Source organism: Scylla paramamosain, chromosome 47 (genome assembly GCF_035594125.1).
Source record: "Scylla paramamosain isolate STU-SP2022 chromosome 47, ASM3559412v1, whole genome shotgun sequence".
NCBI lineage: Eukaryota > Metazoa > Arthropoda > Malacostraca > Decapoda > Portunidae > Scylla > Scylla paramamosain.
Genome location: NC_087197.1, coordinates 2,165,001 through 2,187,506, shown reverse-complemented (window position 1 = coordinate 2,187,506; position 22,506 = coordinate 2,165,001). Strand labels below are relative to the sequence as shown.

General features: G+C 43.5%; 2 protein-coding genes and 1 long non-coding RNA gene across 3 annotated transcripts in view; 2 read left to right on the top strand and 1 right to left on the bottom strand.

Moving 5' to 3' along the window:
• Positions 1–131: 131 nt before the first annotated feature.
• LOC135095016 (histone-lysine N-methyltransferase 2D-like) lies at positions 132–10,100 on the top strand. Its single transcript, XM_063995631.1, has 2 exons — positions 132–780; positions 2,712–10,100. The coding sequence occupies exon 2, from the start codon at positions 2,724–2,726 to the stop codon at positions 6,966–6,968; it is 4,245 nt and encodes a 1,414-aa protein (XP_063851701.1). The 5' UTR covers positions 132–780; positions 2,712–2,723; the 3' UTR covers positions 6,969–10,100.
• A 2,531-nt stretch (positions 10,101–12,631) lies between these two features.
• Positions 12,632–15,537, bottom strand: LOC135095019 (density-regulated protein homolog). The gene is made up of 6 exons (XM_063995635.1): positions 15,380–15,537; positions 14,992–15,089; positions 14,148–14,235; positions 13,406–13,597; positions 13,124–13,263; positions 12,632–12,788 (listed from the first exon to the last, which is right to left on the bottom strand). The coding sequence occupies exons 2-6, from the start codon at positions 15,079–15,081 to the stop codon at positions 12,744–12,746; spliced, it is 555 nt and encodes a 184-aa protein (XP_063851705.1). The 5' UTR covers positions 15,082–15,089; positions 15,380–15,537; the 3' UTR covers positions 12,632–12,743.
• Positions 15,538–18,233: 2,696 nt separating this feature from the next.
• LOC135095020 (uncharacterized) overlaps positions 18,234–22,506 on the top strand; it is a 12,467-nt gene continuing 8,194 nt past the window's right edge. The window contains exon 1 of the long non-coding RNA XR_010264035.1: positions 18,234–18,278. This is a non-coding gene — a long non-coding RNA (uncharacterized LOC135095020). The remainder of the gene's footprint in view (positions 18,279–22,506) is intronic.

The following is a 22,506-nucleotide window of genomic DNA, read 5'->3' as shown; positions in this document are numbered from 1 at the left end:
GCGTGTGTGTGTGTGTGTATCTCTATGGAGACAAGAGGTTTACATATTTCTCCATTCACCATTCTTCTCTCTCTCTGGTATAGGCGAAAGGGGAAGGGGATGTGAGGGAAACGCTGAATAGCATGTGTCTATATAATTTCACTACCAGCGGCAGTAGGTATATATAATTATCTTTCGCAGGTCTGTTTTGTGGTGGTCTTTCGCCCATCTCTTATCGCTGTTACTAGGGGTGAGGATGAGAGAAACAGTTGGGGTCATTGGGGTTAGCCGTATTTAAGATGTGGGTCGCCTGTAATTGGCTGTTTTATGGTGGTGTACCCCACCTGTTTTTCTCATTTTCACCTCTACCAGCGGGAAGAGAAGGACGAAAGACGGGGTAGCTCTAACTTGGGCCATTCTGAAATTCCAACTCAGTTCGTCATCTCAACCAACTCGGACCATTCTGAAATACTGGATAATTATTAGTATTTTTTATTGAATAATTGTTGGTATTTGTATAAACATTCCCTGTTTTTATATTGGTGGTCCTTGGTAAGGGGCGCTGCAGGGCCCGCCATTCGGTGTTTACAAACAGGGACAGCGGCAAGGCTCACAACCTCACACCACCCTGCCGCTGAGCCCCTGCTGCACCACCCTGCCCCAGCCGATGCTCACTGGGGAGGCAGTGAAAACAGCACGTGAATCTTGGCCAACAGGAGCCAAGAGACGAACCAGGCAGTGAGAAGGAGTGAGTTAGTGAGTGACGCTTTTGATGCAAGACCCGTGAACTGCAACTCAACGGTACGTGTATTGATAAGTAGGTGTTAGCACTCACTGGGCTTAGCATTCGGTGTAAGTGGTTGAACTGTGGGGTAGCTTTTTTTTTCTGCCAGGGGTGAGTACAGTGTGAGCATCAGAACTAACAGGAAGCATTGTTGAGTAATGCATGCTCCCAGTGTTGCCCCACGCTGGCGTACACAGCAAGTGTTCATGGCTGACCAAGGTGTGTCAGGGGCACTAGTGTCGATTTGTAGCCCCCGGTTGACAGGTCTTGAGTTGCCAGTTGTGCATTTTCCTTGCAGTTTTACCACGTTGGGTACGGATACTATACTCTTCCTCTACCCCTTGAATTCATGATCCCAGTGTCTTTGGCACCAATCAACATTTCTCCTCGCCTCCTTCCTGAACCAATATTAGTGGTTCCTCACCATTCAAGACTGATCCAAACCTAACTTAATCTTACTGTGGCCTGTCAGTGCTTACCCAGTAATGGATTGTGGGAAAATAAGAAAAGTTTCAGTAAAATTGTACTCTTTCACCAGTCTCACTATTCTGGATGAAACAGTTATTTTGGAGGATGGTTTTTGTTCTGCTGAGGCGGTGAATGAGAAAAATAATACCAGTTTCTTATCATGTCTCCACCTCAAGTAGCTCTGTGCCAGCCTTCTCTTGCTCAGTATGTGTCATGCCTGAACTTGAATACAACTGAAGGAGCTGAGAGCATTTTGTCTGGCCGTACATTCCACTCCTTTGTTGTGTGCACTGCAAACCAGTTTTCCCTTGAGAGTGATTCCCTGAGGAACATCTAGGCCCTGCCAGCCCCTCACCCTGCAGTATGCCTGGCAGCCCGACATGCCTCTGTGCCTACATATCTTATTCCCATCAGTAATTTGCATATTTATCCACCAGGGAAAGAATCACTCCACATTCGTCTCAGCAGTAGTGAAGCTCTACATATCAAAAGATTGTGTCATGATAACAAACACACCTGTGAACTAAAGAGTAAAATCTGTTACTTGGTGTATGTATGGACAGCTACAAACACCACATTGAGCCTGCTGTCATGCAAATAGAGCAAATGGTGGCACTGTTTCAGCCACTTTACTGGAGGTGCAGACATGAGTGAAGTGTGTGGTGACAAGTGAACAGTGGCCAGTGTGGGGAGGTGAAGGTGTCAAGCAACAGCAAGTCCCAGGCTTAGCTCATCTCATGCTCTGAAGGGTTCTGATATGCATACATCTCCATCCCTTCCCTGCTCTCTCTCTCTCTCTCTCTCTCTCTCTCTCTCTCTCTCTCTCTCTCTCTCTCTCTCTCTCTCTCTCTCTCTCTCTCTCTCTCTCTCTCTCTCTCTCTCTCTCTCTCTCTCTCTCTCTCTCTCTCTCTCTCTCTCTCTCTCTCTCTCTCTCTCACATGCTGCACTGGTAATGTGTTTTGAGCAGGAGGAAAGCCAGATAGCCACAGCAGCAGTCCAGTCCTGTGTTGAGTGACATGACATTGTTGTGATTTTTTGTTTATTGTTGTGGTTGTTGTTTCTTAACATCCACAGTGCTGTGAGTGACTGTTTGTGTGGCCATAACAAAAAGAAAGAGAGAACAGGAAGTCATTCTTGTCTATTTATGCTACAAGAGTATTTAAAAAAACTAGTATGGCTGTGGTTGTCATTTTTTAACCTCTGTAGTACTGTGAATGTCTGTATGAATGAATGGAACTATAAAAAAAGAGAATAGGATTTATTTATTAATTTATTTTTTCAATGCTACAGATGTTTAAGAGACTAGTATGGCTGTGGCTGTCCTTAATGTCCATGGCACTGTGAATGTCTGCTTGCATGATTGGAGGAATAAAAAGAGAGAATAGGATTTTTTTATATTTTTTTCTCCCTTACTGTAAGACTGCATTGTGGTGACGGTGGTGCAGTGTGTGGTGGGGCTGACACTTTGTTGCCCCCTCAGGTGTGACACAAGATGGACAGCCCCCAGGGTCCCCACCAGCCCAACCCGACCTCCTGGCTGTATATGCAACACCTCCTACAACAGCTGCAAGATCACCAGCAGCCTCCATCACAGCAGCAGCACCAGCACCAGCACCCACCACCGCCACCACACCAGCAGCAACCACAGCCACACCAGCAACAGCCACCACCACCACCACCACATCAACAGCCACCACCACCACCACAACACCAACAGCCACCACCACCACCACCACATCAACAGCCACCACCACCACAACACCAGCAACACCATCCACTTCAACAGCAGCCACCACACCAGCAGCAGCAGCCTCCCCCGCCCCCACACACACCACCACACCACCTCAACCCCCACCACCACCACCACCAGTCCCTCCCACAGCACCACCAGCCACTACAGATGCAGCAGATGTCATCACCACAGCAGCAGTACCAGCACCAGCAGCAGCAGCAGTACAAGCCACCACAACAGCAGCAGTACAAGCCAACACCACCACAGCCACAGCCACAGCAGCAGTACAAGCCACCACCACCACCACCACAGCAGCAGCAACAGCAGCAGCAGCAGCAGCAGCAGACCAGCAAGCCTTACATACGACCTGATGACCACAGTTACAGTGTGGAGTCTATACTTGGTAATCCCAGGGCGGGACTCTCACAGCCTCCTCTGCTCCCCACCCCTGTACACCCCACAGCTCTTCTTCCCACACCTACATACCCACCGCCCCTGCTGCCCACCCCTGTCCACTCAGCCCCAGTGCTCTCCACCTCCATGCCTCCCAAGATCCAGCCAGACAATGAGATGATGGTCATGTCGTTCCTCAATGAGCTGGAGGGAGGGAAGAAAGTGCCAGGCAGCGGGGCACCTCCCTCCACGCTGCACAAGCCTCTGCCTGCCACGCCAACGTCCAGCTTCTCCCAGGTGCTGGTGAGGGAGGACCAGGCTATGAGGGGCCATCCATCACTCCACCCACAGGCCACTCCACACCTCACCCCCACCACCCACCACCTGGACCTGTCAGGGGACACCAGCACCCCCACTACTGTCACCACTACCAGGATGAACCACAATGGGGACACCCCTGGCCTGTCTGTTAGGATACCCCTCACTGCACCCCTGACCCACGAGGCATCACCCCTACAGAACACCAGCACCCCTGCCACCAGCGCCACCACAACCAGGGCGAACCACATTGGGGACACCCCCTCCCTGCCCCTGAGGATGCCCCCCGCCTCACCCCTAATTCATGAGGAGTCGCCCCCACAGGAGACCATGTCCTTGAACCCTGTGTACCCCGGCAGCTGTGAGGGCAACGGCGAGGAGAACGGCACCCCCATGGGCAGGCTGGAGCGCGGGGACTCAGCCTCCTCCATGAGTCAGCTTGATCTTGGCCTCAGCGACGACTCTAATCCTCTCATCGACCAGCTTGAGTCAGCCCTAGAGAGTGACAGCAGCATTCAGGCCAAGGCATCCCCAGAGGGCCCAGTGCCGGCCGACACCTCCAGTTGTTCAGATGGTGCTACGGAGGAAGGGGAGGGTGCTAAGGAGCCATCCACACATCCCCAGACTGAGATGTTCATGTCACTTCTCAACAACCCTTCATCAGACGCCCCTCTGGACTCACAGCCTCCAGAACAGCCCTCGCCAGCCTCACAGGAGCCCAAAGCTATGCATACAGACACACAGGAGCAAGACAGTGTGCCTGATACCCTCAGGAGACCCTCACAAGACACACACCAAGAGCAGGACAAAAGTGTACATCCAGATGCCTTGGAGGAGGTTCCTGTGTTGTGTAGCCCCAGGACACCTCTACCAGACACTGCCAAGGAGAACACCAGCGGCTCTCCCATAGTAGCACGGATTGTTCCACTGTCTCTTCCCAGTAACCCTGCAGAGGACACCCAGAAAGAAATCCCTAAGGTAACGCCTGTGGTTGTACACGTCACTTCTCTGAGTGGTTGTGGGACGTCCCCACAAGACACACAGAGAGAGGAAGACCAAGGCTCGCCCACTGATGCAGAGAGAGATACTGCTGCACCCTCAGACAACACAGGTGACACCCCCACAGCACTCAAGAGTCCAGAAGAGGTGAGTCCATTGTCCCCTACAATGAGTCCTGCGCTAGACAGCCCACCACGGGAAGCTTCACCACCAAAGGACACGCCAGAATCCTCACAGGACACAGAGCTCATAGGGGAAACAATCTCAGAGGACTCAGTTCAAGCCACTACTGACATCCAGTCACCTTCCAGGGACTCTGAGGCTAAACCAGACACTGTACAAGTCACCACAACCGGAGACACCTCAGGCCCCTCTAAGAACACCCCTCTCAGCCCCTCCATGGTGTTGCTGCCAGATGCTGCCTCAGAGGAGAATGAGAGTGCAAATGAGGACGTCACCATGTCCCCACATCAGATCACCACAGTATACATTGTTGAGCCAAAACAGGAGGTCATCTTGCACACCAAGCCATTGCCAGATATCATGGACGTGACCCCAGAGGTGATTGCCAAGAATGACAAGCAGCAGACAGCAGCCCCAGCCAAGGAGAGCAAGAAGCAGGACAAGCAGGAGGTGAAGGAAGTGACCCCTGCCAGAGATAACAAGCAGGCATTGACCAGCAGCCAGCTTGAGTTGAAGACCAAGAAGGTGAAATTGTTAAGGAAGGAGACACACTTCTTTGAACCCACAGTGGTGCCCCCGGAGAAGGAGAAGCTGATGGTGATGTGCTACGTGTGTGACTCCAATGTCAAGGTGTCCAAGTTCAAGCACCACCTGTTCTTTGGCTTCGTGCGCTGCCACTACTGCAACCGCCGACTCATGGGGTGCAAGCTGCTGAAGGAGGACCTGAACAACCCTGAGAAGAGCATGTGCTTCAGCAGCCCCTTCAAGGTGCACAGCTTCAGCAAGTGGGCGGGTGATCCCATAGAGCACCTGTCCTACTACATCCGCAAGGACCTGGTCATCAAGCGCTTCTGTGCCGGCAAGACTAAGCCGCCGCCGGTTCCGGAGATCGTGTCAGAGATCCACGACTACATCACCAGGCTGTCGGCGCTGGAGTCCTATGGGCCGTGGTGCTACGCCTTTGAGCGCTGCCACAAGTACATCCAGGAGAGGATAAATGCTGAACCCAAAGCATTTGACCACAAACTGAGAAGCTCTGTGACTGCCGCGCTGGCTGCCCACTCGGCATTTTCGGGGCCAAGCAGTCCCCTGATGGTGGACAACACGAGGAGCCCCAACTCTGAGGGTAGCAGGCTGGCCACCACCACCCCACCCCTGGCCAGGACTCCGCCAGTAGAACGCACTGCAACGCCCCCCCCCACAGCTGTCACTCAGCCACCACCGCCCGTCTCTAGGCCAGCTGAGGTTGAGGAGAGCAGGGCGTTGCCGGTCATCCAGGCGGTGACCTCCGAGAAGGTGACGGTTGAGCCGGTCATTGTGATGGAGCTGCCAGTCACACAGTCAGAGGAGTCCGTCGATGACCCGATGGAGACACAAGATGACCACCTGTCAGACGTACCCGATGATGCCCCGCCAACGCCCGAGGACGCCACACCTGCCAGGACACCACAGCTAGAGCACGGCGTCAAAGTCTGCACATTTTCCTCGCTGAGCCAGACGGAGGTGCCAAACGAGAGCCCCAGGCCAGCAGAGGAGCCCTCAGAGCAGACCCCAAGCAGAGCCACACCTCCGCCCAAGGCCATGCCAATGGGCCAGACCATGAGTCGATTGCAGGACATCCTCAGCAGTGCCATGGACACATCCAGGAAGTCATCGCCGTCACGCTCCTCCAGAACATCAAAAACAGCAACGCCAGAGCCAGCACCTGTCAGCCAATCAGACGTGGAGGTCATTGATGATGCACGAACCACCACCAGCACTCAAACCACCACCACCACCACTACCACCACCACCACTACCAAGAAGAGCATAGCCGGCACCACTCTCATCCGGCAGTGGGGCACCAAGGCAAAGGTCCACAAGCCAGCTCTCCGCCGCAGCACGCAAGGCGAGTCCTGGCCGGTGAGAAACGAGAACTACCTGATCATCAAATACCCGACTGAAGTGTGCCCTGACTTGTGTCCCTCCTGCTACACAGCCTTTGACCCCATGCAGGCCACGGTGCAGTGTTCCTCCTTCCTCATGACCGTGAAGTGTGAGTCGTGCAAACTGACACTATTTGTCTCCCAGGACCCGCCACCGCCTCGCCCACGCAAGAAACGGAGGTTGTGAATTTAGGGCGTGGTGGAGTCTGGGGGGCTGGATGTGGCTTGCTGTCTGGGTGTCTTGTGTCTTTTTAACACGTGAGGTGCGCAGGGTGTGGGAGCAACAGGTTTTAGTGGTAGGTGAGCTGGGTGATATGTGTTGTGTTTTCAGCTTTAGGGTTAGGGGAGGTAGCAGTCAAACCTGGGTGAAATAGAGGAAGAGATAAGAAAAGGAGAAGTTATGAGATATTTTTGAGATTGGAGTGGAGACATTCAGGTGAAATGAGAAGAAAAGATAAAAAAAGAAAAGTTATGAGGTTTTGAGATGGTCAAATCGGGATGAAATAAGGACAGAATAGACGAAAAGAAAAGTCAGTGGAATATTTTTGACCTGATGCCAGAAGCTACGAGAAGTAAATAATGAAAAATACAGAGAAAAGAAGAAAAAAACAATACAAAAGAAATAAAAATGTGAAGAGAATAAACTAGGTATTTGTGTTTGGAGTGAGCGATTTGTGACTCTTCTTGTAGTTTGTCTGTTAGTGTTTGTATATCACTTTCTTGAGCGTGAGTCAGATGCAATACACACATCATTACCACTTATTAATATTATTATTATCATTGTTGTTATTATGGGCTGACTGTGAGTTTTTGTATGTGTTAGTGATTGTAAGGATAATCTGAGAATGTGGCGAGAGAATAATAAAACACAAATAGAAATCACCAGGCAAACTATTATCATCATCTTGGGTGTAAGGCAGAGAGAGATGAGGCTTGGTGAAAATGAAGTACCTGAGAGCGAGGGAGAGAGAGAGAGAGATTGCAATATTTATCACCACAAAGTCATAAGGTGCCACAAACTGAGAGAGAGAGAGTGAGAGAGACGGACAGACAGACAATGCTAGTGACAGACTGGCAGGGTTTAAGGTACCACAACACAGACAGACAGACAGACAGACAGACAGACAATCAAAACATATTTCAATTGTTTGGTTATCTGTAATTAATTGGGAAGGAGGGAATTAGGGATTTGTAGTTCCAGCAGGTGTAAGATTGAGGGAAAGATTTACCTAATTAAAATTCCAGGAAGTTTGAGAAGACTTACAAGTACTTGAGTTATACAGGGTGACCCAAAAGTTTGGAAGTGTCAGTCATATCACCTTTTTTTTTTTTTTTTTCTTTCTTCTTTTCTGTATTCATTTTTTTTGTTTACAGATTGAATGTGAGTTTGTCAAAAGGTGAACGAGTCTGTCAAAAGATAAATGTGAGTTTGTCAAAAGATGATTATGAATTATTCAAAAGAGGAATATGAATTTGTCAAAAGATCAAATTGAATTGGTACTCTGGTGAGGGATGATCACAGCAGATATTTCCATGTAGAAATCACTAAAAAGATATATTTTCCCTGTGTGTCCAGCTTGTGGGCCACCATGACAAGACTTGCAGAGGGAATAAGACTGGTGCTAAGGTGACTTCTAGCTCTGTAAGTAAAGGCAGCCAGATTTCATTGGCCTTAGTAGACAGCCATGGTATTCTCAAACATTTCAGTGTCATCACAACTTCTAACAGAGTCTGATGGGAGGCATTGTGGGTAGGTTACTTAGGTTTTCACAGGTTGGGTTAAGTTTTCATAGGTTAGATTAGGTTAGGTTTTTTATAAGTTAGATTAGGTTAGGTTATTATAGGTTAAATTAGGTTTTTTTTATTTTTTTTATTATGGTGATCAGGTCTGGTGGAAAGCATTGGAGTTTTCAGGTGCATTTTCTTGATTGTTATGATAGTTTAACCCCTTGCTCGCTACACCTTATCTTAATGAAATGTTATGCAAGTGAGGAGTTTGTAAAGAAAGTGTTTGGGTATATGAGTGAAGCTGAAGATGCTAATAATAAAGGAAGGTCACTAGGAGGATAGAAAGATAGGGTGAGAAAATTGTGAGGGAGGTGGTAGTAGAGACCGAAAGAGGGTGAGAGTTTGAACAAGCAAGGAGGATGTGCTTCTGGCTACACCCTTAAAGAACATTCCTAGAAGAGTGAGGTGTTGGATGAATGGCCACCTACTTGTTATTTATGAAGCTGGAAGAGGAGGAGGAAGGGATGTGAAGAGTGGGAACAAGTAAGCAGTGTTTGTAAAAGTGAGATGGAGATTCATTTGTTGTGACCACCACCATGGAGGACATTCATAAAGAGCTTGGTGTCAGATGATTAAATACCTTTTTGTTATATGTGAAGCTGGAAAAGGAGGAGAAAGGACTGTAAAGTGTGGGAACAAGTAGGGAAAAATTGAGGCTTCTACTGTTGCCACCTTAGAGAACATTCATAACCAGCTAGGTGTCAGATAGGTACTTGTTATATATGAAGCCGAAAGAGAAGAAACGACTAAAGACTGTGGGACTGTATAGTATTATCAAAGTACTGCTGACACATCTTCTGACAAACCAGTATTATTGCATTGCTTCACTTTTACTGTGGTGCTGAGACGCAACACTCGCACACAACACTCGTAACACTTATGCCTCAGAGGAAGAAGGGGATTAGTAAATAAGGATGAATGGAAAGGGAAGTAAATATTATCCTGTGTGCTAAGAGAGGCTGGTTCAATGAGATTACGCTAAGGTAATATAATAATGCTAAAGACTGTTGTTATGTGGTAGTCCTTTATCTGTACAATGGAGAGGGAAACAAAATATCCCGTGAAGAGAGAAAGAGAGATTAATTTAAAAGAGCACTAAGGTCACGGCATTGCCAGAGACGGACTGTTACGGTACACAACTCCTGAATCTAGTTTTTAATTGCACGTTCGGTATAATTGTCGAAAGTTGCCCAGGTCTTTTGCGTATTTCTCTGAGTTGTGGATGTATTTTGATTGTGCGTTGTAATTGGTGAAATATTCCTTCTGATGGTTTATGCCAAATCACAGATAATATTTGGTCCTTGTTTTTGGAGGTGTGTGTATGTATGTGTGTATGAGTGTGTGTGTGCATGTGCGTGTGTGTGGATTTCTACATAGTATATTAGAGTTGTAGACAGAGTAATTAGAGTCCATAGGGAATCTCTGCAGTATTCTCTGTGGGAAATATTAAGTAGCAATGGGCGCATTCACAAATACATTTTATACTTTTATTTCTTCTTGTTTGCTGTCTCATGCTCAATAAACACTGTCATCACAAGAGCCTTTTCCTGCCCTGCCAAAGTCTCACACACACACACATACACACACACACACACACACACACACACACACACACACACACACACACACACACACACACACACAAGTAGACAAATAGGACCATGCAAGTGTTGGCCTTTTGAATAATTTTATATGCTCTAATCTTTTACTGTGTTACTGGGATCTGAGAACTCTTAAATCTGTCCTCCTCCTTCTCCTCCTCCTCCTCCTCCTCCTCCTCCTCCTCCTCCTCCTCCTCCATGTACTAGTTTTCTGTCCTGTACACACTGTCTGTCTCATGTAAGGAGTGTGTTAGTGATCCATACTGTCCTGTAGGGGAATCTTATGCACATGTAAACTTATTGTAGTCATAATTATTACAGATTTGTGCGACCGTCATTGTACTGTATTCTGAAATGGCTCCATATATGCTGCACTATTTTCAAAAGGCTTTACTTGAAGTGACACGGGTTTTTAAGGGTGTTTTTATGGTTCTAGTGATAGATTAATAAGATTTTTGCATTATTAACCGGAGAAACATTCTTGTGGACTTGGCTAATCATCTCTGTGGCCTTTGAAAATAGTTGTGGTGAGAGAGAGAGAAAGAGAGACCAAAGCATTTCAGAATGCAGGCCTGTGTGTGTGTGTGTGTGTGTGTGTGTGTGTGTGTGTGTGTGTGTGTATGTTGATAAAAGGATATGTAGAATTTTCTATGGTGTATTTTGTAAGTAATCAAAGTTTATAGTTACATTTTTACTGTATTACAATTTGCATAGTGATCAATGTTTATATACCTACATTTTCATCTTGTACTTTTTATTTATTTTTGTGTTTTTCCCCTTTTTCTTGTTCTCCATTGCTAGTGTTTGGTCAGCTGGGTTCCACTGTCCAATTTTCTGTCACATTATGAGTCACAGGAATTTCCCTTATTTTTCCCTCCATACAGTTTACTATTTTCCATACAATCCCCCAGCCACACCTATTTCCCTCCCTCTCATAGTTATTTCCCCCCATGCAGCTTCTAGTGTCATGTTTCCCCTCATAGTGTTCAGTCACACCAGCTTTCCTCATGCAGTCACATATTTCCCCTCACACAATCTCCAGTCACTTATTTTCCCTATGCAATCTCCAGTCATAATTATTTTCCCTCACACAGTTTGCAGTCATCCCATTTTTTTCCCCCTGTATAGTTTTCAGTCTCTTATGTTTCCCTTTTACAATTCCCAGTCATATAACCTTCTCTGGTCTCATATTACCAGTAGTGTAATTTAAGTTTTCTGTATTTGGCTCCATTACATAGCTGTACCATTTAGTTCCTTGTAGTATGATTAAGTATATTACATGTACAGCATTTTAAGTTCATCATCGTTATTATTATTATTATTATTATTATTATTATTATTACTCTTCTGTCATTTCAGATATAAGTAAAAAATGGCTGTTTCCTTATTCTTTTGTATTTCCTAAGTTCCTCATTAATTGTGCTCCTTTAATTGTATTTCTCTTCTTTCATTCCACAAAAGCAATGATAAGGAGTTTTTGTTTTACCTTTTTTTTTTGTTTTCCAAGTTCTTCAATAGTTCTGCTTTGATTTTTTTTCCACTCTCATCATTCCAGAGAAGAGTAATAATCATAATAATAATGAATGCATCTTTTCTTATCTTTTTTATGTTTCCGAACTTCAAAAATGTAAGGAATGCAACTTAGTAATAATAATAATAATAATAATAATAATAATAATAATAATAATGACTGCATCTTCCCCTATTTTTTGTGCTTTTCCAACTTCAAAAACCACAAATACAACTATTGCAGTACACCTTAAATATTTACGTTTCCCAAGATCAAAATGTACAATGAACTCCTAAGTAAATTTAAGATGGATAATTTATAAAAGGCTTAAAAAAAACTGTGTGTGTAAATATAGAACGTGAATTGTAAGAAGTGATTGTAAGGTGTGTGGTTTGTAGAAGCTTAAGGGAATGATTTCTGTAAATATATAAGACATGACTTTAGAATGTGATGTGTTTTCTTTCCCAGGAGAGACAGAGTGAGAGTACGAGTGATATTATAATACAAGGAGGAGGTAGGATCAAAATACAAGTAAATGAAAGATGTTTGAGAGATTTTGTCTGTGAATAGAATAGGACATGACTGAAATGTGATGTTTTCCTTCCTGAGAGAGAGAGAAGGAAGAGTGAAATGAAAAAAATAATAAATAAATAAAACAGAAAAGAAAATTAAAAAGATATTGAGATAATTGAATTTCCAACAGAGAGAGAGAGAGAGGGAGAGAGAGAATAGGAAGGGCGAAATAAAAATACACGAAAAAAAGGAAAAGAAAAAATTTAAATACATTGAGAGATAATTCAATTTTTAACAGCGGCATAGAGACAGAAACAAGAAAGATGAAAAATAAATAAATAAATAAAAATAAATAAATAAATAAATAAATAAATAGATGCCAAGATACTTCAATTTTCAACATCAATTCACGAGATACCAAAGAAAAATCAAGATAGGTGAATTTAGAAGCATTTTATTTCATAATCTCAGTTTCCAGTGAGTTTATATACGCATCTCAAGGGCAGGGAGGTTTGAGGGACAGCGGAGGGTCGGCCAATCACTGCTTCCATCATCGCTTGTGTTCACCTCCGTCCTCTATGCTGTCCTCGTCAATCTGCAGAACGGAATGGAGTGAATTGATGAGTGTAGGGAGATGGAAAGAAAATAAGTGGTGACAACAAATGAGGGAGATGAAGAGAAGAGAGAAGAGATAAACCATAACAAAGAAGGGTATGAGGGAGAGAAGGAAAGAGAATAAGTAGCAAAAAAAAAGAAAAAATATGAAGAGAAGAGAGGAGAGAGATAAAACAATACAAACAGAGAAGGAATGAGTATAAAGAAGTGAAGAGAAGAAATAAACCCTTCTCTCTCATTCCTTCCCTTCCCTCTCATTCCTTCCCTTCCCTCTCATCCCTTCCCTTCCTTCTCAGTCCTCCCATTCCTTCTCACCTCAGGCCACTTCTCCGGGATAAGGTCAATAAGGTCGTCCTTTATGTCGCCCTGCACCACAATCTCGTCCTCGCCAGTCACCGATGACCCACAGGCAAACTTGGTGCCGAAGAACTTGGCAGCAAACTTGAGATCAATGTCTGCGGGAAGGAAGTTTATTAGATTAGTTTGTCTTGTTTTGTTTGTAAGCAGACCGTTACTTCTCACTGACTGGATGAGAAAGGATGAATACAGTATGCTGTGATCACTGACACACACACACACAGACACACACACACTCACCAAAGGTCTTCAGTCCCACAATAACAGTGTTTCTCTTCTTGCCACGTGGCGCCACAAACACAACAACTTTCCTTGGTCCCTCCTGAGCCTTCTTCTTCTTCACCATGCCCTTGCCGCCCCTCTTCTGCCTCTTGCGCTCCTCCTCCGCTCCTCCCTCCTCGCCTCCACCTCCTCCACTCCCACTGTTGCCACCTGTGTTAAGTGAATGCCAGTAAAGAAGTGTTTAGGTGTCAAAATTAGAAGTCAGTCTTAATACTTTTTTTTTTATTGAACCAAGTAGAATAGTTTCAATCTTCATCCTCATATGTGAATAGAATCTAAAAAATAAAAAAATAAAATGTTGAAAACTAAGAAAATGTATTGAAAGAAATGCATTACAGGGAAAGATTAAAGATTATTGTTGATCTAGGTATATAAATTTTGCATTGATATTTTTAAGGAACATAATTAGACCATAATCAAGATTTACCATTATCATATTACATATTATTATTACTATCATTATATTTTCTTCCTATCATTACTATTCTTCTTATCATTATTGTTATTATTTTTTATTATTTCTATTCTTCTTATTACTATTTTTATTACTAGTCTTAACACTATAAAATCTTATCTTCAATCACACTCAATCACCAACTTTCAAGCTTACACCACACAACCACACCACACCACACCACACTGCACACCACACTGCACACCACACCACACAGCCACACCACACCCACACACCAACACTTACTCTCGTTCATCAGCTTCTCAAACAGCTCCGGCAGATTCTTCTCCAGCCACTGTTTGCACTTGTCATAGCCGGGGTAATACTCACAGTACTGGAAGGGAAGGAGAAACTGGAGGTGGTGATGACTGCCCAGCTTAGAGGGATTGTATAGAGGAATGGTAAAGTTGGTGGTGGTGGTGGTGGTGGTGATGATAGTGATGAGGTATAAGTTATCAGTCCTATTAGTTTATTTATTTATCTATTTATCTATTTATTTACTTTTTTCTATTTCGTCATAATCCATTCCTTTATTATTTTTTCCCTATTCCCATCATCACCCATTACTTTGTCCTCGTATGTGCATTCTCTTCCTTCTCCTATCACATCCCCTTCTCTTCCCATTGCTTTATTATTTCTTCCTTACTCATTCTTTTAGTCCCATCAAGTGCGTTCCTAGTCCCCATCACCTTATCAGTTACTCCTATCACAATTCCTATCCCCTTTCCTTGAGTATCTTTTTCTCAACTCTATTCCTTTCCAAAAACAAGAAATATGACAATAGAAATGAGAACTTGATAATGATTAATATTTGTAGATGAAGAATTAAAAAAAATAAAAAAATCAAGAATCTACCCATTCTGGATTTTTTTTTTCCCCCAAACCTTTTCTTTCCATCCATCCCAGGCCTATACAAGACATTTTTCTTTTTCCATTCCATTCCTTTCCATTCTAATAACCCCAATACAAAATACTTTTATCCCCACTGTTCCTTTCCAGACCTACACTTTATTTTTTTTTCCCCATTCCTTTCTACCCATCTCACAACCCATCCCAGTCTCACACAGCACCCATTACCCTTTTCCCTCACCTCAACGGGCATGGTGCAGTTCCCGCAGTAGCTCACAGACAGCGGGTACTCCACGCCAGGCAGTGGGGTGATGCCAAACACTTCGCTCATATTTTTACCTGTAGGGAGAAAGCGGTATATATATATTTATGAACCTCCTCCCTACTATAAATTTGATTCATTGTTCCTAAATCACTAATCACTCCGGGATATTTGCTGGGTGACACTGAAATAGCATTGGCGTTTTCATCTTCAGTTTCACGGCTGGTCCCTTCAGAGAGCGAGAGAGAGAGAGAGCAAGGACGAGGAAAGATTAACACCGTCCTAATTATACAAATGTGGCTGAGTTTAGTGTTCTGTGGTGTTCTCCTTATTCTGCCGCGTGTGGTATGAGGGGAATTACACCTACCAGTGCAAGGACGGGGTTAAAAAGGGTGTAGATCTGTGAGTTTCTCTCCTCCTCGGTGGTCCCCGTGCTGTCCCTGAGCGTAGGTCGATCTCCTCCTCTCTGACTCTTCACTCTTCTCGCCGGTTCTCGCGTCCCGTCTCACCTCCAGGACTGTTTTCATATCTTTTCTTATTGATGAGTTGTTGTTCTGTCATATAAGGCTAAATCAGATGTTCTATTTTTATTGTTTATATATTAATGTTCATGGTGGTTCTAAAATATACTGAAACGAACTCCCTTCCATATTGTCCTTCAGCATCAAAATCATTACCTATTTTTAGTTTTATCTTATAATTCAATTAACAAAGCCTTATCATACACCAGTAAGTATGAATATTAATATTAAGGGTTATGTTTTTAATTTTTAGATACACTTGTGCAGCAATTCATGCTGTACTTTTCCTGCACATCGATTTCAAATTTAGCTAAGACACCCCTTTGCCCCAGGAAATCGGAGACAATTAAAAATGCTGGCGCTGATAGGTTTCTACCAGCCTCACTGCGACGTCTCTAATTCGTTCAGCAGGCAAGGGGCGGCACACCTTTGCGGGATGCGAGCGTGTGTGTCGGGGATAAGGACTTTACCGCCTTTCCGTATGTATTACACAACAGTATGCAAGTCACCGTGCAATACAGTCACGACACACAGGTAGGCACAGGGGCGATCAGGCACTCTCGCCGTCAACAGTCAGTCAGTCAAGCACGTGAACTCTACCCACAGTGACTCAGCTTGCCTTCCCTTTCGCTCACACGTCTTGTCGCGTCGCCGTCTCTGTATTCCTGAGTCTCTCCAAGAAAAGTGGATAGCATGGATGAATTATATCCCTGAATTGACAAAGGTAACACACAGACACATACACACGGACACAGGGACGGATACAGAGGGGGGGGGGCAAAAAAATCTCCGCCCCCCAGAAAATCTGGACTGCATGCGGATAGAAGGTACAGAACAAGGTGTATATACACCTTGTGTATATACACCTTGGTACAGAACTGACTCCTCGCTTATAATGTGCCGCAACTATAATACGGAATGTGTCGTCGGCTATAGGCATATGAAGGCGCGGATGCGATGGGAAGGGTGTTGGGGAGCCAAATGGCCCGGGCTGCCCCCAAAAAATATTAGGATGACTAAAATATTTGAAACAGAAATATATTTAAGATACCCCTAAAAGCTAGAGAGCTGGGGAGCGAAGCTGGCTGCCGCTAGATGGCTCTGGGCGCTGTCCTCCAAACTTTTAAAAACCCCCCTCTAGAGGTTCCTTGGGCTTTACTGTGCGGAGGTGGACGAGATGCTCAGGCAAGATTTCAATTTTTTCGGTGTCTGATGTAATTTTTCACTCTCCTGCAGGGCCAGGGCACAACAAGCACGTGCCCAGGGCACCGCGCTCTTATGGGCCCCGCACTTATCTAACAATCTATATACCCGTACAGTGCCGTACCCAGGGGGAGGGATGGGCCGGGGATCTAGAGGCTGTCGTTGACTTATGAAATTTTACCAACCCCCCCCCCGCCGAAAAAAAATTTCTAGATCCGCCCCTGCACGGACACCCTCATGACCCCAGACCTCAGAGGTCAACCGATAGGCTTATGTCAGCTCTCCTCCCATTAGCGCAACAGATAACGGCGGCAGCATCTGTATACAACGAGAGATTAACAACGCCGCTGGCTGGCTGACTCACGCATGTACTCGCTACCCACACGGAGTCGCATAGAGGCACTCCATGCACACAACGTGCTCATGGACTCACCCATACAGTGAATACAGTGAATGTCATAACAATATTAACATTCACGGCGGTTATTAAAGTTTTTCTTTTTTCGTACCTATGTGTCTCAAATTTGTTTTTTTCTCTTTTTGTTTGCAGTTATTCCTAATCTTTTATTATTCTATCTCATAGAAATATTCGTAGAATTATAAATAGATAAATAAATAAATTAATATATATATATATATATATATATATATATATATATATATATATATATATATATATATATATATATATATAAGGGGAAACATTCATTTAACCATACATATACCTAGTAATCTAATATTTATGCATTAACAAATACCTTATAACCACAAAATATGTAAGAAAGTAGTTCAGTTATGTAGAGAGAGAGAGAGAGAGAGAGAGAGAGAGAGAGAGAGAGAGAGAGAGAGAGAGAGAGAGAAAAGGCGAATCAGTCAATATGGCATCAGACAACAGAAGCCAAAGAGCAGGTGACACAGTGTTCGAATCCCTGACCTCCTCATCCCGACTCTGGCTTAGGTTTCAGTTCTCTGCGTCTCAGTCCACCAGTGGCCTTGAAAGCAGCCAGCCACCCTCTCTCCCTTTCCCCCTTTCCTCCTTTTTTGCCCCTTTGTCCCCCGTGTTCCTTTTTCGCCGCCTGCAGTCAATTTGAGGTGTATTTTTATCCGTGATTCACTTTAATGAAAGCATAAAGTGGCGACACGAACGCCCGCTCCTCTTCCCCTCTCCTCTCCTTCCCTTCCCTTCCCTTGTTTTATTTTTGTTTGTTCTGGTGCTGCCTTAGTGGTGGTGGTGGTGGTGGTGGTGGTGGTGGTAGTGGTGTTTCCATCATTATCATCTTCATCTTTATATTTCTTCTCATCACCATCTTTTGTTTCTTCTTTTCATCTTTTCTTCTCCAGTAGAAGTAGTAGTAGTAGTAGTAGTAGTAGTCGTAGTAGTAGTAGTAGTAGCAGTAGTCGTAGTAGTCGTAGTAGTAATAGTAGTAGCAGTAACAACAATCTTATGCATGCAGAGCACATACAACACTCCCACACACAGTATCTAATCAGTAACCACTCCACGCCACCACTGCTACACACCGCGCTATACTCTCCTGACGTGTAAGCAACCCCACATTACATGATCACTCTAAATACCAGTCAATAATAGAATAACTTGACCTCCACATCTCTCTCTCTCTCTCTCTCTCTCTCTCTCTCTCTCTCTCTCTCTCTCTCTCTCTCTCTCTCTCTCTCTCTCTCTCTCTCATTATTCTTCCTGTCTCATCACATACATTCCTTCCTTCCCTCCTCCCTCTCCTCCTTCTGATCTCTCCTCTCTTCCTCATACCTTTCTCCCTCTCCTAACTCTTTTCTTTCTTCCTCATTCCTCCCTTCCTTCCTTCTCACAGCTTCTATTTTTTTTTCTTCCCTCGTAACCTTTCCCAGCTCATCCCCTCCTCTCCTCCTTTCCCTCCCTTCATGTTCTTTCTCACTGACATCTTTACAAGTTCAAGATACAGGTTCAAGTTCAGGGGAAGGCAAGGGTAGAGGGTGGGGGGGTGAGGGAGAGAAAGCAGGGCGGGTGCATGGGGAGGGGGGGTGCATGGGAGTCAAACACGTTATGTGGTGTAAGTTTGCTGCGTAGCCTAGACTGGGCCACACACACACTACGCGGTTTTCTTCGTCTTGTTCTTTCTCTAATCTATGTTTTCTCAAGGAATTAGCGATGCTCTATAATTCTTGATCTTCTTTTACTTTGTTATTTTGTTTTTATGTTTATTTTATCTGTTTGCTTATTAGGGATCGTGCGCAGACAATGAAATTAGACCATATTCTGAAACACGTCTGCGCCGCACCTTCGCTACTTTCAAAAGACTAATTGAAATGACGCATTTTCAAGGGTGCTTTTATCATTCTAGCCACAGATTAACAAAGTTTCTACATTATGAATAGGATAAATATTCTTGAGAACCTTGCTAATCATCTCTTTGGCCTTTGAAAGTAGTCAGTGAAACCACGAATTTTTAAGGAAGTTCTTACGGTTCTAGTAGCAGATTAACAAGGCTTCTGTATTATGAACAGGATAAACACTCTTGGGAACCCGGTAATCATCTGTGGCCTTTGAAAATAAACATGGTGAGAAAGCGCTTTTGAATAGAGCTTACAAGTCACAGAGGCGCCAGCGGTTGACTATCAGAGGAATGAGAGACCATTAATATACTTGGTCAAAGCCTGAGGGTGGATAGCGGTTCTCAGGGGGACAATCACATACTACCGTGTCTCTCCAGGGATAATGAGAGAGAACATAGCTCTTCTCTCTCTGTTCAAATGCTACGTTGCCACACACTCATCGCCATAGAAAAGGAGAAAAGAGGTATGTATAAAGAGAATAAGAGAAATGCCAAATAAACAGTAAATGATGATGATAAGTACATAAGTAAATAGATGTGGGAAAAAATGTATATAATGATCTCTCTCTCTCTCTCTCTCTCTCTCTCTCTCTCTCTCTCTCTCTCTCTCTCTCTCTCCTGTTGTTCTCCTTTGTTCTTGTTCTTGTTCTGGTTCTTCTGGTTCTTGTTCCTGTTCTTCTTTTTCTTGTTCTTCTTGTTCTTTTCTTGTTCTTCTTCTTCTTCGAGAGAGGTGTAGTGAAACGAAAAATTATCCACGAAAATTAGATAAAAACAAGAAAAAGTTAATTACGAGAGAGAGAGAGAGAGAGAGAGAGAGAGAGAGAGAGAGAGAGAGAGGAGAGAGAGAGAGAGAGAGAGCAGACTATTTTAAGGGTCACTGTCCTGCTTCACCACAAAATCACACCAAGAATAGAAAATGGCTGTTGTGGTGAAGCATAGGTCAGGTCAGGTCACGTAAAGTCAGGCAGTTATAAATCCAGTGGTTTTGTTTGATATATGGATTTGACCTTCACCCGTTTTCTTTGATATAATCTTATGTATATTATTATTATTTTTTTTTCTCGTTATTTAATTTATTGGTTTATGTTAATTTCATATGTCTATTTATTTATTTTCATTGTTTTTTTCGTTCACTACTTTTTCATTTATTTATTTATTTGTTTTTATTGTTTTATCTTTATTTATTTATTTTTTCGTTTGTTTTCGTGAGTTTGTTAGTTTGTTAATTCAGTTTAGTGTGTCATTAGTCAGTTTTGCTTAGTGTGGCTTAGTTTAGATTATTATTAGCCAGTTAGCTTAGTTTAGTTCGTTATCATTTACGTAGTTTAATTTAGTATATGTTCGTTTACTTTAGTTCCTTAGTTTAATAATAATATATTGATAACAAAAAAAATAATATACGTAATCTAAGGACTAAAAAAAAAAAAACGCTATTCATAACAAGGGGAAAGAGAGAGAGAGAGAGAGAGAGAGAGAGAGAGAGAGAGAGAGAGAGAGAGAGAGAGAGAGAGAGAGAGAGAAACATACTATTTCGTTGTTCATTTGACCTTCGACCAATGATCTTTTCTTATCACACTTCCTCTGTTTATGTTTTCCGCTTCATTTTCTACGCAGCGAGTTTATTTTATTTTATCTTATTTAATTCATGTCACGTGGTCACTTTTTTCCCTTGCTGCTCGAAATGAACTTTTTACAATTATATTAAAGTCTTCAAACCCCTATTAGATTCTCGAAGTCCTTACATTTATATTAATATTTTGAATCCTTTACATTTATAGATTCTGGAAACACGCTTTGTAATCTTGAAATTCCTATTAAATTTTTGAAACCCTTATTAGATTCTTGAAACCCTTATTAGATTCTCAAAATCCTTACATTTATATTAATATTTTGAATCCCTTAATATGTATAGATTCTGGAAACACGCTTTGTATTCTCGAAACTCCTATTAAATTTTTGAAACCCTTACAGTTATAGATTCTTGAAACCCTAATTAGATTTTTGAAACCATTAAAATTAGATTCTTCAAAACCTTATTAGATTCACGAAACCTTTATTGTATTTCTGAAACCCATACATTTATAGATTATTGAAGGTCTTATAAGATTCTTGAAACCTTTCTTATATTCTTGAAACACTTATTAGATTCTCGGATCCCTTATAATACCATATTGTTTACTATTAACACTTTCATTCCCACTGTCGTAATGTATAAGTGAATGAATAACGAGAGAAGTAGAATGAAAGCGTAGGATTTATCACAGTAACGTAGATAAATTATATATATAGTAATGAAAATTTGTGAGTGAGAATTGAGGAAAAAAAAAAAAAGAATTGGTACGTGCATTAATGGGTGGAAAGGAGGAAGAAGGAGACCAGGGGGAAAAATAAAAAGATGAGAGAGGGGGGGGGGGAATGCGTGTGCTCAGTCAACCATGAAATTATTAAATGAATGAAGGAAAGGTGCGTAGATGAATTAACTAAACTAACAGAGAGAGAGAGAGAGAGAGAGAGAGAGAGAGAGAGAGAGAGAGAGAGAGAGAGAGAGAGAGAGAGAAAAAAACATACACATTTATCTATCAACATTTCATCCACCTATCTATCATGCAACACAAACACATACCTTCAATGCACTAACTAATACATAAAGTCAGCTGTACCGTCGTTTGAGGGCCCGTCACGGTACAGTACACAACGGCAGGGTGTGGCTGGTATAATACACTGCATCCGGGAAATACGAGGAGAGAGAGAGAGAGAGAGAGAGAGAGAGAGAGAGAGAGAGAGAGAGAGAGAGAGAGAGAGAGAGAGAGGGGGGGGGAAGTAAGCCGAAGTCACAGCCACGCGTTCGAACACGGCCAGGTGACACGGGTGAATGGCTGGGTATGGCAGGATGTAGAGAGAGAGAGAGAGAGAGAGAGAGAGAGAGAGAGAGAGAGTAGCAAGGTCGGTCATCAGCTCCATACTGGTTTTATTTTATTTTTTCTTGTTTCTTCCTTTTTTTGTTCGGTCCACAACAGGACTCGGAGAAAAAAAAAGTTATCCATTTTAAAACCAAGAAGGAGGAGAAAGAGAAGAAGAGGAAAGGGAAGCAGAACAAGAAGCAGAGGAGCAAGAACAAGAACACGAAGAGCAAAACATGAAGAAGACGAAGAAGAATGAGAAGAACACTGAGTAACAAAACACACACACAGAGAGAGAGAGAGAGAGAGAGAGAGAGAGAGAGAGAGAGAGAGAGAGAGAGAGAGAGAGAGAGAGAAACTATAGCCTCGCGTGATGGAAGTATATCATTTATACTGAATAACTCTGGGATAACATGACTGGCATCCGAGTAGGTAGAAGATAAAATATACAAAAATCCCCTTGTTTTTTGTCTACGACGCCACGAGACAGGTACACCCTCATTACTAGCGGCCTTATCAGCATCTTATCGGTCAGTA